Here is a 19,274-nt window from a genome sequence, read left to right as displayed (position 1 = left end):
TTCCCTTCCTGGAGGTTGGTGGGTGGGACTAGAAGTACCAACTCTTGTCACTTGGTCTTTTTGGTGATCACCCATCCAGAAGCTATCTAGGTGCCCCACACTAAGAAAGTAATTGGCATAAATGAAGTGTGATCTAAAGGGGCTTGTAATGTAGAACAGAAGACACTCCCTTTACTCGGGAAATTCTAAGGCTTTTAGGAGCTCTGTGCCCGGAATCTGGGACAAAGACCAAAAATATATTGTATTATATCACACGTAGGAAATACATATTTAAAGTATATATTTTTAAAGATTTTATTTATGTATTTGTCAGCACAAGCAGGGGGAGTGGCAGGCAGAGGGAGAGGGAGAAGCAGACTCCCTGCTGAGCAAAGAGCCCCATGTGGGACTCGATTCCAGGACCCTGGGATCATGACCTGAGCCAAAGGCAGACATTTAACCAACTGAGCCACACAGCAAATACATATTTTAGTTTGTTTTATTATTTAAAATTAAATAACAAAGTGAGTGGATTTTTGGCTAGTATTAATTACAGAAATCAAACATGTATTTTTAAAAGTAATAGGAATTCTGTGTGCTTTAAAATGGTTTCCTAGGGCGCCTGGGTGGCTCAGCTGGTTAAGCATCTGTTTTTGGCTCAGGTCATGATCCCAGGGTCCTAAGATCGAGTCCCACATCGGGCTCCCTGTTCAGTGGGAAGCCTGCTTCTCCCTCTCCCTCTACCCCTCCCACCCCCACCCCCAACCCCTTGCTCGCTCTCAAATAAAATCTTTAAAAACAAGTGGTTTTCCATAATGGGACTATTGAGTCAGTATTTTTGCATTTTCATATTTTAGCACAGTCATATTAATGATAAAATTTCTGACTTTTATTTATGTGTCTTTTTCCCTTTATCTTAGGTGGCCTTGGAGGGCTTGCAGGTCTGAGTAGCTTGGGTTTGAATACTACTAACTTCTCTGAACTACAAAGCCAGATGCAGCGGCAACTTATGTCCAATCCTGAAATGATGGTCCAGATTATGGAGAATCCCTTTGTCCAGAGCATGCTCTCAAATCCTGACCTGATGAGGCAGTTAATTATGGCCAATCCACAAATGCAGCAGTTGATTCAGAGAAATCCAGAAATTAGTCATATGCTGAATAATCCAGATATTATGAGACAAGTATGTGGAAAGTTCTTTCAGCTCACTTAGCTAAAGAATTATATACTTAGTTCTTAATTTTTTATGCTTAAGGAGCTTGCCTTTTGTAGATGGCTAAGCTACAAAAAGAAATCCTGGTATTCGTTTAAGAAAATTCAACAACACACTAATTTGGACTATTTGAAATTTGAATTTTCTGCTATATTTTAAAGATCACTGTAAACAGTTATTTTGCAGATTTAAGAAACAAAAAGAATCCGATTCAGGAGATGGGCATTCATTCACAACAGAGTGCTTCTTTCTTGGTGTTATTTGAATGTTAGATTGAGGTGACGACATCCAGCAGGAATTATTGGAAATAAGTTTCTGATTTAATTTTTGAAGACTGCTAATTCATAGTTAGAAAACTTGTAAACAAATCAGCTCTGCTGGTTAGTAGCTAAATTAATTCATGTGTATTTCAGTGCCTTTTTATATGGATATCTTTTTCGTAGACATTGGAACTTGCCAGGAATCCGGCAATGATGCAGGAAATGATGAGAAACCAGGACCGAGCCTTGAGCAACCTAGAAAGCATCCCAGGGGGATACAATGCTTTACGGCGCATGTACACAGATATTCAGGAACCAATGCTGAGTGCTGCACAAGAACAGGTGATAATGCAGGCCCCTAAGGCGTAGGCCAAAGGGCAGCTCCTGTTTTAACAAATATGTGTGTGATTGAAGGGTACCTTTATATGGGGAGTACAGTTTTCATTCAAAAAAGAGTTTCATATCTGTAATTTAAAACAAAAGCTTATTCTTTATGATTTTTGTGTCTTTTATTACAGTTTGGTGGTAATCCATTTGCTTCCCTAGTGAGCAATACATCCTCAGGTGAAGGTAGTCAACCTTCCCGTACAGAAAATAGAGATCCATTACCCAATCCATGGGCTCCACAGGCTTCCCAGAGTTCATCGGCTTCCAGTGGGACCACCAGTGCTGTGGGGGGCACTGCTGGTAGTGCTGCCAGTGGCACTTCTGGGCAGAGTTCATCTGCGCCAAATTTGGGGCCTGGATTAGGAGGTAGGCTCATAACAGCTCACACTGTTTTTCTTTGTTATCCTCACTTATTGGAATAATGAAAACATTTTTTATACTGTTATTCTTTATGCTTTGTGTGTGTGTGTGTGTGTGAAGTAACTTTTATGAATTATCTTTTCGTGTTGCAAGTTTTTCAATGGAATTTTTAAATATGTAGTGATTAGTATTAATCACTTGTGTGCATTATAGTGGAAAGGGTTACTGATGAGATGACCACCCACTTCTCCCAAAACTATCTTATGGATGGTTTTGGGAGAAGTGGGTGGTCGTCTTGTTTCAACAGTAGGAAAACAAGTGCAGAGAGAATACAGTTATCTGTGGACTCCCTACTGGAGCATGTGTTTTCTTGGCTTTAGTCTAGTTTCTATGGTAGATTGGTGGATTCTCACACTCCAGTCCTAAAACCAGGGCTAAATGGGCTGGATCAGAGCACCTGCCTGCTTTGTTACAAGTCCGATTCCCGGGTCCTAACCTCAGACCTCATGGATTGGAATCATCTACAGCGGCTTTAAGATCTGTGGATAAAGCTGCTGGAGATTCTGATATGTGAACAGGTTAGGAATTTACTTTTGATCATTTCTCCATAGACTACACTCAATAAATGGAAGTCCTTTTGTCAGCTATTCAGATGATAAGCATTAGGTCTAAAATCTGTAGCTAGAGTGATGATTTTAGTTCTAGTGCTTGGCATGGAAATGAGAAGAGATGAAAGCATGGGGCCACTTCCCTCAGGTGAGGAGGACCTGGATATGCTTTCAGAGATGGCTGGTGTTTGGCAGAGGGAGTGGAAAGGTGAGGTGCTGGATGAGGAATTTTTCAAAAGGTCATTACTGAGAGAAGTCATAATGGAGAGTCATTGGTGGTCAGTGTAGTAGATATTCTTTATAGACCGTAGTGGGTATCATGAAGTTTTTGAGTATAATAAAGAGTTGTTAAAAACTGAAGTATTGGCCATTTTTGAAAACTGAACTATATTTGACATAGTGTTAGTTATTCATGATCACCGGAGTAAGTGGTGATCATTTGGGAATGATCTAAGTCTAGTTCACATTGAAGTAATGCCATTTTTAAATCAGGAAAAAAATTACCCCGTTCTGTTACTTAAGCTATGTTAAACTGTGTTTTTTGATTCTTAAACTATGTTTTGAGAGAGATACTTTATTCACATTACAAAGATCTTAGAGCAGACAGAGCTAAGATTTAATCAGATTTCCTAACTGATAGGTGAATTGCTTTTTTTTTTTTTTTTTAAGATTTTTATTTGAGAGAGAAAGAGAGCATGGGGGGGGGGACAAGGGAGAAGCAGACTCCCCGCTGAGCAGGGAGCTAAAGCGGGACTCAATCCCGGGATTCCAGGATCATGACCTGAGCTGTAACCAACTGAGCCACCCAGGCACCCATGAATTGCTTTTTTTAACTATAGCATGGTTATCTGCAGTAACAGCTTTTGTCAAAAAATCAGTTTTGTGACTTTTTATTCAGATTTTTTATTTAATGGCTTGATACTTTAAGATTTCATGTTATTGTTTCCATCAAAGGAAAACAAAAAACAGCAAAAGGAAATGGATTCTGCTGGCCTAACAATTTGGGTTTTTTTTTTTTAAGATTTTTTTTTTTTTTATTTTGGCCTAACAATTTGTTAGCATAGTGTACATTATTGTGATTTTTTACTCAACTCTTTGCAGTTACATACACACATATATACACACGTACCTGTAAAGATAAAACTCTTGACTCTTCTTTTGCCCTGTAAGCACTTACTCTAGAGGGTGAGGAAATCTTAGAGCAGGAGTCGGCAAATTTCTCCTGCAAGGGGCCAGGTAATACTTTAGGCCTTGCATATCAAGAGCAAAGTGAGAATATTATGAGAGAAAACACATTACGATAAGTAAAAATTGAGTGTAATACTTTTTCATATGTACCTACTAATGATAGGAATGGAATTCTTTTTTAGGGATGACATTTGCTAATTGATGTTCACAGTGTTTCCTGTTGTCAAAATCAAATTGCATGTTCATCTGTTAGTGTGATGTGTAATGAGATTTTACTTAAATATGTACTTATTCCAAAAGTATATGATTTTAATAGCATAGTCGTCATTTGGAAGCATTTATAGGATTCTGTTAGATTCTTCTTTGCTTTTTACGTGTCATTGCCGATTAATCACTTCCAATTGAAGGTTAGGTGGTAGGACCTCAGTTACACAGTTAAATGAATTTTGAAATGTGGAGATTTTCTTTGCACTTGTATTGAGGCCCAAAAAATGCTGCTGAACAGTAGTATGATCTAAAAAAAAAATCTATAAATTTGTGGGAATGGAGATCTCATTTTAACTTTTGACAGCAAGAGAATGTATAAAGCACCTTGACGTCGTTTAAACAGTTTCTGCTGTTGTCAAAATCACTTTACCACAGTATGAGTTTCACATGTGTGCATGCCGTTTGCCTTATAATTATGGGTAGAATTCATTGGGAAACATTACCAAGTCTCTAGCAAAAGATAATTTCCAGAGTCATTTGGTGTTTGGTAATGGTGGTTAAGTGGTTCAGAATTTCAGTCTTAGCCTTTAGCTAAAAAAAATTTTGAAGTAAAACTTTACCTCTTACAAAACAAAAACTTTATCTCTGGTAAGCCATCAAACTGCTGCTGTGTGGTTGGACAAGTCAGGATATTTCTGGCAAAAATTCACGGAATTGAGTATCACGAAGTTCACAAGAGTGAAATGGTGTTCACCATTGATACTCCTACTGGTTGACTAACATGACAGTTCAAAATATTTTCCGGAGTACCTGCTGATGAATAAGACAATGAATAACCATAGTTTTTAAATACCTTATTTTTTTAATAAGCTTTCTGTATTTAATCCTTTTAGTCCTCCACATATGTTTTCATCATCATCAGATATGCACATCTTAGCTGATTCTATTTCAGTGGTTGCATTGAATTAATATTTTCTCGATTTTGAAAGTAGTTTTTTGCTTGTAGTTCTTTGCAGACTGTTTATAAAAGCTAATTTTTCAGTCACTTTAAATTTGGCATTGACTTCTCAAACAACTGAGCTGTAACATCTGTCAACTCATTAAAAACAAAGGAATACCACTCAATAATTTGCATTGTTTTTTAATTGAATATTGATGCTGTGAGCCCAATGTCCTTAACTTTTGAGAAATTGTTCTCCTTGGAAGACTAATGGATTTAAATGAGTTTATTTTCTCTGGACACATTTATATTTGGCTGCTGCAATCAAGATTTCATTAAGCATGCCAATTAATCACTACTAGTATACTTACTGCTTTCCTTTTTGGCTAACAAATAAGCCACTTGCCAACTTAACTGGTTATAGGCTTATTTTCATTTTTTATTTCTGTAAAGAAATCTATGATGAGATGGCTACATTTTAAATTTTGTATTTTCCTGACTGTTGCTTACCTCTGAGTTGGGAATACTGTACTGTGATGAGTGCTTAGTCTAGCAATGTTGAAGTATATCATATTCCTTCAGCATCATTGCATAAAAATACAGTGCTTTACCATCTCATTTGATAAAATAATCCATGCTCCATTGTGCCTTAAAAGCACAATATTTGTAGTCCAACTTTCTTTTTCTTCTTGTTCTTATGTGATTGGTATGTATTGGTAGTTAAAAAATAACAACATGCTACAGCAATAGTGTGGTGCACTGAGCCACAGTAGGAGAGGGCCGTTCACAAGCCTCTGTCAGACTACTTGGTCTTGGTTGTACACAAGCAGCCATAGACTGTGAACGCCTTAGCAGGACTGTGTTCCAAGAAAAATGTTATTTAGGGACACTGAAGTTTGAATTGCATATAGTTTTTACTTTTCACAAAATATTTTTGTTTCTTTAGCCATTTGAAAATGTAAAACCATTTTCAGTTTGTGGGTTGTATAGAAACAGGTCATGGGCCATATTTGCTCTGCAGGCTGTTTGTCAACACTTTTGTTAGAATATTCTTAGACTCCAGGATGTCGAAAATAACCTAATTGAAACAACTTGAGAAAATAGGGGAAAAAAAATGATTACCAAAAAACCCCCAGCAAAATTAAAATAAACTAGAAAAATAAATGGGAAGTGTCAGTGTTTTTAAGCCTGATCAGATTACACTGGATGGAATGAGAGCAGATGGGAAATGAAAAAAATGATGAGTTAAGTTTGCGTATGAGTTTGAGAATATTTGAGGTTGAGTATATCTAGTCATCAAGTGAAAATCTGGTTATGTGTTGAGCAAATTAGCTTTTAAAGAAAGTTAAATTTGCATAAATTTAGCTATAGCTCTTAGCAAAAAAAATAATAAAAATAAGTAACAAGCACTTTTTGTGCATTAACTAATTGTCACAACCTGCCCTGTGCAGTAGATACTCTGTTCCATTTGACAGATGGGGAAACTGGAAGTATGAAGAAGCCAAATAACTTGCCCAGGGTTACGTAGTTAGATTAAATTTGAACCCAAGTAATCCGGCTCTGGTCACTGTTCTTAGTCTGTGCTCTGAAATGTTAAATGTGCCTGCTATTTTGCTGAGTGAGTGTCAGTACTGAGTTAAAATGGGATGGAGGCTGTATCTGTGGCTTCCTGGATATGAGAGGGCTTACTTTCTTTTAAGTATGAGCATATCAAATGCTGGACGTGATTCTTCTAATTAAGCAGTCCTAGAGGAAATGTTGGCTTACTCTCTATATGGGATTTTCAGTAGTAATTTCGACTATATCTAATTTTTGCTTCTTAAATTGACTTTAGAACCTAGCCTTTCCATGAGATTTGATTTTACTATAAATGTAACCAGAATGTTTAATATCATAAACCCTCCTTTACAGGTATATGTTGAGTGTGTAGTTTTGGAGATCTTAGTTTTAAAATTCTTTCTTGGTTCAATTGGTTAATAAAATGTATGCTCATCTGCATTTCCTAATTACACATGGTATATATTGTATTTTAAAGCTTTCACTTTTATGTGTCTTTTTCTTGATACAATGTCTTTTTTTTTTTTTAACAAACTTTCAGCTAGTATGTTCAACACACCAGGAATGCAGAGCTTGTTGCAACAAATAACTGAAAACCCACAACTTATGCAAAACATGTTGTCTGCCCCCTACATGAGAAGCATGATGCAGTCCCTAAGTCAGAACCCTGACCTTGCTGCACAGGTGAGTTTGTAATTGTATTAAAAAGGACTGTGCAGTATGAATTGAAATAGCCTAATCAAATAATTGTGATTTAGGCACATTTGGGTTGTGTTGTGTTACCTACTAGGTAAACTGCATCTCCAATATTTTGGACATTACATTTCTTTGCAGTAAACTAATTCTTCATATATAATTAAAACAGTTTCACCTCTGCTATTTATTGGCTAGAAGGAAGTGTAGGTTTACTTTGTGTCTACATATGTTGATTTAGAAGATGAATACAAAGTTTTGGATTACTCTCCATTTGGAAGATATATTCTTTAGTGAAATGTAAATCTTGAAAGTGATTAAGTGCAGTGTTAATACGTTTCTTGGAATACTTGTATTTATTAGGTCACATAGATTTTGAGTAATGGTCATGTTTAAAATAGCCTGAAATCATTTATTAAAGGCAGAGGGAGATTTGTGGGAACAGTATTCTCATTTTTTCCATTATAGATCCCCCCAAAGATAGTATAATGGTATTTTATTAATTTATTCATTTTCTAACTTGATTTGAAGAGACCATAACTAAGGGAATTAGTGGATCTCAACCCGGGCTGAACATTTAGGATCCCTTTGGGAACTTTAAAGTTAAAAAAAAATCTCTCCAGCCTGAGAGATTTTGGTGTAAGTACATTACATTTCCCCCTCTCCCTGAAGTTCCCTGGGCAATTCTGATGTGCCCCTAGGTTAAGAACAACTGGGCTTGAAAAACCTTGGAGACTATTAAATAACCTTGATCATGTGTAGTTTATATTTGCTGGGTATTAAAAATGTCTTCTATAAAGTGTTAGGGATTATAAATATTTTCCTTTATTTTTTATTATTATTTTTTAAAGATTTTATTTATTTATTTGACACAGATTGACAACCAGAGAGGGGAACACAAGCAGGGGGAGCGGGAGAGGGAGAAGCAGGCTCCTGACCGAGCAGGGAGCCCGATGCTGGGCTTGATCCCAGGACCCCTGCTTAATGGGGGAGGGGGATGAAGGCAGACGCTTAATGACTGAGCCACCCAGGCACTTCTGTTTTCCTTTATAGTGTATTCTCATTTCCAAAATTCTAAAAGCTTTTAAAGTTAATCACTTTTCTTTCTTCATTATGTCAAACGAAATGGTTTTTATTTTCTAAAGTCTGGAACCATATTGATTCACGTATATAGCGTATATCTTTGCATTATAATCCTCAGCAATAACTTCTGCCCTCTTGATATTTGTGGAATTGGAAACAAAACAAGTTTTTAGGTGAATTTTTGTATACTCTTGTTTTAGTCATATAAAATTATCTGAGTTATTAGTATTAAATGCTCATCTTATTGTGATCATAGCACTTTTGTTTAAAATGTGGAAAATATGTTGTGATGGTATTTGTATGTTTTTGAATGTCTATTTGATTAATTAGCACTGAATGTGCATCTCATTTAAAAATTTTGACTTTAATAAGCACATTCCCAGCCATTTAATTAGAACAACAACACTGTGAAGTGACTTGAGCACTTTGATACATTGTTTTTTCACTCTAAAGCAAAATGTTAACAAAGAGGGCTAGATATGGATGTCTTTTGTTGTAGACAGTTTAGAAATGTTTACAGTGTACTCTGGTTATCAGAAAATTAAAGTTTTTTAGTTTATTCTGATTTTGATTTTTAGATATTCAAAAAGGTCTTAACATATAAAATGTATTGTTGTATAGTCAGGTAAGTTAGGAAAAATATCTTAAACGAGATAATGCTTTTCTGAGAAAGAATGAATCAGTTTAAGATGCCATGCTGTCTCAAATGACATGAGTCCTGAAAGATAAATGTGATAACTTTATTATCTGTTCATAATAAAAAGTATTTTACTGGAGCCAATAAAGAAGCGTGTTTATCTCAAGTTCGTATTTTATTTACTGTGAATTTTATTGGTCACTTTGAAACAAATACTGTATATCCATAAAACACTGACTTCCTCCTACTTCTGTTATTTTGTTGAAATTAACTAAATAATCCACTTTGTAACCATAGACAAAGGGAAAGTGGAATTCTCTCTACTTCTAGTGTGTACATATAATTAATTGCTCTCAAATGTGGTTAACTACTTGAGGGCAAGGATCATTTCACTTTACCCTCCAGACTTTGGACGGGTAAATAGGTGATCAGTAAATCATTATCAGTTGACTTTTCACTCCTTCTGGGGAAAGTGATAAAACTCTCTTTTCAAAGCTATGAGAATAGTTTCTGGTTATGCTGATCGTGTATCGTAATCTTATTTTCAGATTTTAACGTTAATATTGACCTTGACTTTAATTCTTAACACCTGTGTGAACGTTAGGAGGCATGCCAGTTTCCTCATCTCTGGTGGTAGTGAGGTGAAATCCAGAGGCTAATCTTGGTGTTCTCAAACGGATTTACATCTTTCAGGTCTTAACACATTTTAATACTTGCCCCGGAGATCTGTTGGTGCTAGTCCTGGGCCGTTTTCACCTAAGCAGCTCCATTTCTCTGGCAGGGTGGTTGCTGTTCTGCGGTGTTATTTTTCTGGACCTAATACTAGCTGTTTTGCAGTAGGCAGGTAGATAGATATAGTGGTTCCAGATCTGGATTTTTCTCTGTGCTTGCCACTTGTGTGTTGAGGAGTCTGAGCAAGCCATGTATCGTTTCATGTATTGATGCTTATGTTTATTCTGTCAGTGTAGCAGCAAATGTATCCCCCTGAATGCCAGTTACCCCCATTTTTTTTTCAAGAGCAAATACTCATCTTTGCTCAAGGAAAATCCTAAGAAAATGATTGTTTTTACTTTTTAGGATATTGCATGTCATTATCATAATCATCATTCTCATTGAGAGAGAAGATGCCTCTTTTTTTTTTTTTTTTTTTTTTCCCCCTGGAGATCCTTCTTGTGGACAGTATCTTCCCTTCTCCTTTTTTATTCATGTTCTACCTTCCTCCCTGTAAGTGCCAGGTTAGGCACTTGGGGGAAGATAGACTATTAAACAAGGTACATTACTTGTTTCAGATATTTCCAGTTAAAATTGTTTGAACACTTGCCCCATAGATGATGCTGAATAACCCCCTATTTGCTGGAAATCCTCAGCTTCAAGAACAAATGAGACAACAGCTCCCAACTTTCCTCCAACAAGTGAGTAAGAAAAGATGCTAGCTACCTTCGGTAATGATTTGCTTGAAAAAGTTTGATGATAAACATTTTCCGTGCTCTTCTCTGGCTGATAGCAAACCATAGAAGTTAGTTTGATAATGCTGTCAATTTGCAGAGAATTCAGCTTGATCTTAACTGAGCCCCATTTCACTGCTGACCTTTTGCTTATATTTCTTAAACATAAGTTCTCAGGAAGAGGACCATTTTGTTTTTGCTTTTGAGGATTTAGGATTTTGAATGCTTCGTTAATACCATAAACCATTTCCTTTCACTTTACTAACTTTGAAGTGCATCATTGTGTCATGTTATGCTTTATGGTTTAACTAATCTCGAGTAATAGGAAGGAGCTACCCTGTTGTGTTTTATAGGTTTGGTTTCTTTGTAATGTCTTAATTCCTACAAATTAATGGAATGTCTCTTTTTTGAGGGGTAGATCTCATTTCCTCAGACTCGGAATTAGCATGATTAAAATTGACAGTGTTGTCCTACAAGAAAGGTTTTATTATTAAAAAAAAAAACAACTTGAGATTGGAATGGTATTTTACTATTTAAAAAGACAAGAGAAGTCAGTCTTGGTGTTTTGAAACTGGTAGTTCTAGGGCTTTTAAATATTATACAAAAGATTCTTGGGCTTGTAAACCATTATCCAAGGTTAGGTATTGTCCTTGACCTCTTGTAATGAAGTTAATGTCAGCCTATCTTTTTTGGTCAGTCAGATGCTGTATATTTGGAAGTAGTGAAGCTGAATTCAGGAGACACATATTAACTTCAAATTTGGAACTACTCTTTTAGAGTGTATCTTACTGGTCAAATTGTTTAATCAGTAACAGATAACGGTCGGGAGGAATATGTGGCTTTTACCATATGTTGACCACGTTACATAAATTGTGCAGTTGGAAGTTGTCTCTTAGAAATAACACTTCTATCTTCTGTTGGAGAACGGGAACAGTTGTGGCTTCCACAGTAGCTCTTGATTGTCTTTCATTATGAAAAATGGCTTTCATGATGGACTTGGGAGGAGGTCAGTTAACGGTTTGCACACTAGGTTTGCTGTTGAGGAGGAGGTGCTTGTGTTTATCTGGGGAAAGAAATTCTGGATTACCAGTGTCTGGGAGTAAGGTTTTAGATTTTCTCCAGAAACATAGCAAAGAAACATTTAAATTTTACTTTCACTGATTTTAATTCCCTTGTTAACCACCTATTTTCTTTCTTCCTTAGATGCAGAATCCTGATACATTATCGGCAATGTCAAATCCTAGAGCAATGCAGGCCTTGTTACAGATTCAGCAGGGTTTACAGACATTAGCAACGGAAGCCCCCGGCCTCATCCCAGGGTAGGCTTATTTGAGGATGACTATGAAAGTGCATATTGGTTACTTCTCTCTTAAATATCATTCTGCCTATTTTTTGTTGAGATTGTTTTCAAGACTGAGTTTTCAAAATTAGAAATGTTCATTTTAAGAAGATAACTGCTAACACTGTGTTAAATTGTAACTGATTTACCATCAGGGGCCTGGTCTGGCCTCCTATTGCAGTAGCTTAGGTTTATTACCAATTCATGCTTTCCTAGGTTTACTCCTGGCCTGGGGGCATTAGGAAGCACTGGAGGCTCTTCAGGAGGCAACGGTTCTAACTCTGCACCTAGTGACAACCCAAGTCCCACGACAGGAACCACTGAACCGGGACACCAGCAGTTTATCCAACAAATGCTGCAGGCTCTTGCTGGAGTAAATCCTCAGGTAAAGATTCTTTTCTGCTCACATTTGGTATTCCTTGTTGGAAATTTAGAAATTTCCACAAACAACCAAAAAAAGAAAGAAAAGAAGAAGGCAGTCCTTCAGGGTTTAGAGTATAATGAAAAGCAAAATCTTATAAAACAGGCATTACAAAAATTACTGACTTTGGTGTACTATTAGACACTGAAGGAAACAGTTGTAGGGAAGAAATACTACAACTTTGCCTTATTTGGAAGTTGCCATTTAAAATGCGTTTTTTAGAGTCCCTCTTTGGAAATTACTTGAAATACGTTGTATTTTATAAAAGTTTGTCAAGGAGGAATAGAAACTTAAATATCCCAAATACCTCCTGAACAACTATAACTACAGTTCTATCTAGTCCTTGTATTTTGACTTAAAGAAAAAATCCTATCTCTCCCTGCCCACTAATACTTCCTGTGGTAACTTGTGTTACATATATAAACCTCACAAATATGGCTTAAAAATGTGGACTTCTAATAATGTTCTTACATCTGGAAACATTTATTAGCTTTACTAAGAATCTGCCCCTGTAATTCTGCATGGCAGAAAATAGAGCATGCTTTCTGATTTTAAGCCTTATTAAATGTAATAAACGGGCAGGGTTTTATCCTATACAAGTATTTGTAGTCCCAAATCTAACATAGCTTCTGGATCAGTATAATAGTCATGGAATTAATAAGAAAAAAAGATTTTAGGTATTGGACAGAATTGTTACATAAGTTGAGCAATCTATAGACCTCCTTATCAGATTGGGCAGGATTGATTGATCATTTATGTATTTTTGTCTTAACTTCATTTCTGAAGAAAGACTTGATGCAGCTGAATTGTCAGGAGTATATTCTCTGGGCCTGGAACTGGAACTCTCCTGAAGACTTGACTGGCCAGTGCAGAAATTGAATGCACATTCTTTTTTTTTTTTTTTTTAACATTGATTTATTTATGAGAGAGAGCGAGCATGAGTGGGGGAGGTCAGAGGGAGAAGCAGACTCCCTGCTCAGCAGGGAGCCCGATACAGGACTCAGTCCTGGGACTCCAGGATCATGACCTGAGCTGAAGGCAGTCGCTTAACCAACTGAGCCAGCCAGGTACCCCTGAATGCACATTCTAAGCCTCATTCGAACTTTAGAATTTTGTACATGAGGACACTGGCTTTTATATTTACCCAATTGGTCGATAACTACAAAATAAATCATTAGTTCTGAACTATTTGCATATATACTTTTAAGTTCTGCATTTTCATCAGCTTCTTAATGTATCTAATGTAACGGATGAGGTTTATTACGTGATTTTTTTCCAAAGATTTTATTTATTTATTTTTGAGAGAGAGAGTGCGTGTGCAAGTGGGGCGGCAGGCAGAGGTAGATGGGGAGAGAGAATTTCAAGCAGACTCCCTGATGCAACGCTGGGCTTGATCTCATGACCCTGAGATTGTGACCTGAGCCGAAATCAAGAGTCGGACGTTTAACTGACTGAATCACCCAGGGATCACCCCAAAAGCGATTTTTTTTTTTAAAGCAGAGTTTTGTGTTGTTTGACAGGGTTAAGTATAAATTAGATTATTTAAAAACAAAATTAAGTGCTAATGGACTTTCAAATATGTTGACTATGTTTCAAGAGAGGCCAGTGCTTTTATAGCTTGTAGACCAGCACATATTTGTAAAAGAGCATTTAAAACTTTTTAGAGGTTATCCAGGTGTGACACAGACTGATTATCCTTAGAGTTTTGGTTAGTGTTTTTTTTTTTCTTTCTTTAACAGCTACAGAATCCAGAAGTCAGATTTCAGCAACAACTGGAACAGCTCAGTGCAATGGGATTTTTGAACCGTGAAGCAAACTTGCAAGCGCTAATAGCAACAGGAGGTGATATCAATGCCGCTATTGAAAGGTTACTGGGCTCCCAGCCATCATAGCAGCATTTCTGTATCTTGAAAAAATGTAATTTATTTTTGATAACGGCTCTTAAATCTTTAAAATACCCGCTTTATTTCATTTTGACTCTTGGAATTCTGTGCTGTTATAAACAAACCCAGTATGATGCATTTTAAGGTGGAGTGCAGTAAGATGTGTGGGTTTCTCTGTGTGTTTTTTTTTTTTTTTTTTTTTTTTTTTTTTTTTTTAACAGTGGGAATCAATGCTTTTTCATTTAAGGCTACTGCATGCATCAAACACTTCTGCATTTATTGTAATTTTTAAAAAAATATCACCTTTTATAGTTGGGTGAACAGATTTTTGTCCTGCATCTGTCCAGTTTATTTGCTTTTTAAACATTAGCCTATGGTAGTAATTTATGTAGAATAAAAGCATTAAAAAGAAGCGAATCATTTGCGCTCTATAATTTGTGGTACAGTACTGCTTATTGTGACTTTGGCATGTATTTTTGCAAACAAAATGCTGTAAGATTTATACTACTGACGGTTTTTGCTTTATTCGTATACAATGTAGTATGCACAGTTGGGATTGCATTTCTAGAAAAAACTGCAATAGATTGAGCAAAGCACCTGTAACCAAAAAAGTGAAGATAAGGAAATATTTTAAAGCTGAGTATTTCCTAATTGTGTAGAATCTTACAGCATCTTTGATAAACATCTCTCAGCAAAAGTGCCGGTTAGTCAGGTTTGTTGAAAATATAGTAGAAAACTGATTCTGGTTATCTCTTAAGGACATTTAATTGTACAGACAACATAATGTAACATTGTCTCAACATTCACAGATTGACTGTAACTTACCTTCATCTTTGTGCAGACTGAAGGAGCACTGTAGTATAACCCAAAAGTGCATTTGCCTAGGACTTTTCAGCTTCTCCCATAGGTAGTTCAACAGGCATTACAATTTGTAATTGAAATGTTGCTTTCACTGAAAGTGTCTTGATGTTTCAGTTATTTTTAATTGCCATATAAAAATAGAACTATCTTTTGGGTTTATCAGTTTTCTCATGCACAGGCAATACATGAATTTAAAATGATTTGTGAGCCACTTGTTTCTGAAGTGTTTTGGTAGTTCTATTAAATAGTTAAATATTGTGCTTTTCAGAGCCTCAGAGAAGGGGAACTGGGGGCGGGGGGTGGGGATCTCTCCTGGATTGGGCCAGCCTAAATAATACTGGCAACCAAGATTCTGTTAGGATTTCTGTGCATATAGTGTAGTAAAGAGGTATCATTCAGGGGTGAAAAACAAAGAGCCGTTTTAACAATGTTGAGTACATTTGGCTGTTCTGCAGCCTTTTTCTTCCCTCCCCAAAGAAGTTCTGTTTGCCTAACTCTCAAACTGTTGGGGTATGGTACATTCCTTTAGGACCAATTAAAACATAACTTTGGGGTCAGTATAACTTTGGGGTCAGTAATATATTTGGCTGACTCTGGTTCAGTATTCTCTTAGGTCGTTATATTCTCTCATGTACAGTTACAGGAAATTAAAATGTTAAAGTAACCTATAATGAGTTCAGACCAATAAAATCAAGGGAAATACAAGTTGAATTCCATTACTTCTGTAAGTTGCTTGCTATTAAAAAAGGTCAAGAGGCCAGGTTGCCCATCAGCCCATGCACTGTTCTGACACTTTCCCCAGGAGGAAAACATGAATGATGGTCAAGGTGGAGGCATGACTAGAGGAGGTTGTTAAGGATGATATCCATGTGTCTTTGCTCTCTCTGCCTTATGCCTCAGTCTGGTTCAAAAACTTTTGTACTGGCGAATGGTAATGGTGGTATACAGTGTGGGATAGTGTCATAACCAATTTGACAGTTTATTAATCACAAAATAACAATAAATCTCTAGCTTTTACACTTGGTTTGTCTTGCCTCTTTTGTAGAAAGAAAAGGATGTTTTCAGTTTACTTTCTCTCATCATGTCCTTTGAAGACCACTGGAGTTGATTTACCCCAGATTTTATCACAATTCAGATCATTCTTCATCAGTTTTTAAGTTTCCCCAGTTAAAATCTGTGTATTCACTGTTATCGTGTATTAAAAAGATAACCAACTGGCATGTCAGCTGACCTGAGCTCTGCTTGCTGTTTTTGGTACCTAACTTGTTATTTGACTTTGAGTAAAGACATCATGATTTCTTGTAACAAGGCTGCCGAGGCCTCTTTCAGCACACTAGATTGGGTGGCCTCTTGAGTACCTACCAGCTTCTGTAGTGGTACTGTTTTGTTGTTGTTGTTGTTTGGCTCTAGTATGTTTATCTTAAATCTAAATATCTTTTTAGGAGTTCAAAATACTTAAAATTCTCAAAGGCATTAAAAAGGCATTTAAAATATTATAGGCTTAAATTGTCCTCATGTTGGGTTATTTATTGCAAATTGAATCAAGAATGGAGTGGTGAAAATAACATTTCAGGATTTTATTTCCCAAGTGGAAGATTTGTGATAACTAAACAGTGTGTAGTGAATATTGAGCACGATCTTATTAAAAATGACAGCTGGCCTCTGGGCATGTTCAGAATTGGAGTTGCAGACTTGGTTTAATGAAAGGAGTCTTTCGTTTGAGGACACATTACTATGTTAGTTTAGTAGGCAAAGTACAGCAAAATGAGGTGGGTAAAAATGTCACTAACATTAGTAATAGAAGTTAAGCTTGGCTGCATGTCTGTGTGCTTGTGCAAAACAAGAAAAGATTGTGTGGTTAAGGCAGGGAAATACTGCGTACTCTACTTTCTCTCTTAGAGATTGACATTAAACATGTTAACCAAGAAGCCCTGCATTAAAGAAATCTGTTAAAGGTGTCTCATCCAACATGTTCCACCATCCTTTTCACCAGACTGTTCCTCAGGGTAATGCTGTATGAACACACCTTGGGAAGATTGCCCTCAGCAAGCCTCCACTTGTCTGGTAGTGCACATGGTCCTCTTGTCTCTGTAATTTCATCTGTCGTCCTTGGTTTACAGAAGGCCGACCATTCCTTCTGGGCTCAGTTCTGAAGTCTTCCTAAACTTCGCTGAGCAGTGTAATTTGCTCTGAACTCCTTAGCCTTTACTGTCAGCTGCTGCATCTGTCCCTCTCAGTCACCTTACAGCTCTGGGTTTGGGGTTTGTTTGTTTTAATGTTTTGGTTTTTTTTTTTTTCCCTGCCCTGAAATTTTCTTGGTATTTTTTTAAGTAACATTAAATATTCTTGATTTCTTTGTATCGTTCCTCTAATGGACCACAGGCAGCCATTGCCTCAGAAAGTTAATACTTATTGAACATCTGTTAAGTATAGGGTTCTTTTCTAGTTGTTCAAAGTATAACAGGAAATAAAACATGTCCATATGGGGTTTACATAGTAGAATGTAGGGAGACAATAGTAAACAAAACAGACACATAGCCTGGTTAGGTAGTAACAGAGGGCTTTGGTGAAAAATTAAGCAGAGTAAGGAGGCTAGTTCAGGAAGAAGGTGTTTCTTATTTTATGTAGGCTAGTCCAAGAAGTACTCGTTGAAACGGGGACATTATTTAAATAGAGACTTGAAGATTATCTGTGAGGGTGAATAACTTTCCAGGAAGAGAGACAACTATTGAAAAAGCTCAGTAGTGGGAGTGCTCTGAGTGCTTATAGAACACAGGAAGTTCACTGTGACTGAGCAAGGTGAGCTAGGGAGAAAGTGGTATAGGGAATATGATTGGAGAGATGGGGGCAGGGGAGTGGCCTCAGATATGGAGGACTTAATTACCCCAGTTTTTGTGTCCCATCCCCAGAGTTTCTAATTTACTAGGTTTGGAGGAGAATTTGCATTTCTAAAAAGTTCCTAGGTGAGAACCACTGGACTAGGGGAACCAAGGTGGAAGCACGGAAACTGTTAGGAGGTAATAATTTTAGTGAGGGGTCATATGGGCTTGGGCTTAGTAGCAGTGGAGGTATTAAGTAGTAGTCAGATTTGGGATATATTTTGAGAGCAGAGCCAGTAGGATTTACTGATGGATAAAACTGAGGTTAAGAGCAAGAGAGGTGTCAAACAGGGTGACAAGGTACAGACATATATGGGGCAGAGTATAAATCAGAATTTTAGTTTTGACGTATTAAGTAGGATATACTTGATAGGACATGTAAGTGGATATAACGAGAAGGCAGTTGGAGAGGGTTCAAGCTATAGCCAGTGCATATGGTGTATATACAGCAGCTGCCAAGTGTATATATCTGGTATTGAAAGCCAAAGAACTAGGCCAGTGGTTCTCAGCCAGAAGCCATTCCCCCCCCCCCCCCCCGCCAGGGGCTGTTGGCAATGTCTAGAGACACATTCTTTTTTAAGATATTATTTACTCATTTGAGAGAGAGAGAGCACAAGCAGGAGTAGCAGAGGGAGAGGGAGAAGCAGACTACCTACTGAACTAAGAGCCTGACGCGGGGCTCCATCCCAGGACCTGGAGAGCATGACCCAAGCCGAAGGCAGACGCCCTAATGTCTGAGCCACCTAGGCACCCATGGAGACACATTCTTGACATCATGATTGGGGCTGCTATGGGCATTTAGTGAGTAGAGGTCAAGGATGCTACTAAACATTCTGAGAAGCACAGGACAGCTCCCACAACAAAGATTTATCTGCTCCAGAATGTTACAGTGCTATGGTTGAGAAATCGTTGATAAACACACTTTGTGAGAATTGAGGCCTGGTTTGCTCTAACTTCACATTCAGGGAGAGGAGAGGAAACCAACGAAGTAGACTGGAGAGGCCCTGAGAGCAAGCAAGGCACTTTTTTACAAGGAGAAAGATGGTAAATGAACTGTTAAATGCTCTTACTTTGTATACCCATCATGGTTTGAATATTAATCTCCGTATCCGTTAAGGGAGCTACCCCCCTCATAACTGTGATAGAGGTTTTATAGAGTGATGAGGGTAAAATTCTGGTGAGAGCGGACTGTAGATACCAGGAGACACAGAGTTTTGAAGCAAAGAGAATCAGAGAAATGGGGGCTAAATAAGGAGATGGGAGTGGTGGTGTAGAGGAAGTTTTACCTTTTGTATTTTTTTAAGATGGGAAGTACTACAACATATTTGTCTTCT

The 19,274-nt window shown here is 37.2% G+C and overlaps 1 protein-coding gene across 2 annotated transcripts in view; it reads left to right on the top strand.

Moving 5' to 3' along the window:
- UBQLN1 (ubiquilin 1) overlaps positions 1-16,078 on the top strand; it is a 52,316-nt gene extending 36,238 nt beyond the window's left edge. The window contains exons 4-11 of one of the 2 annotated variants that reach the window (XM_028122256.2): positions 900-1,162; positions 1,636-1,794; positions 1,971-2,205; positions 7,241-7,383; positions 10,441-10,524; positions 11,761-11,876; positions 12,113-12,281; positions 14,057-16,078. In XM_028122256.2, the coding sequence (XP_027978057.1) occupies positions 900-1,162; positions 1,636-1,794; positions 1,971-2,205; positions 7,241-7,383; positions 10,441-10,524; positions 11,761-11,876; positions 12,113-12,281; positions 14,057-14,209 (1,322 nt within the window). In that variant the 3' untranslated portion in view covers positions 14,210-16,078. The remainder of the gene's footprint in view (positions 1-899; positions 1,163-1,635; positions 1,795-1,970; positions 2,206-7,240; positions 7,384-10,440; positions 10,525-11,760; positions 11,877-12,112; positions 12,282-14,056) is intronic. The other variant, XM_028122257.2, reaches the window with a different exon arrangement.
- The last annotated feature ends 3,196 nt before the right edge of the window (positions 16,079-19,274 follow it).

Source organism: Eumetopias jubatus, unplaced genomic scaffold (genome assembly GCF_037043125.1).
Source record: "Eumetopias jubatus isolate StellerSeaLion01/CBP00866 unplaced genomic scaffold, mEumJub1_p1.0 scaffold_15, whole genome shotgun sequence".
Classification (NCBI taxonomy): Eukaryota; Metazoa; Chordata; class Mammalia; order Carnivora; family Otariidae; genus Eumetopias; species Eumetopias jubatus.
Note: the sequence above shows the minus strand (reverse complement) of the source record. Positions and strands in the feature narration are given on the sequence as shown.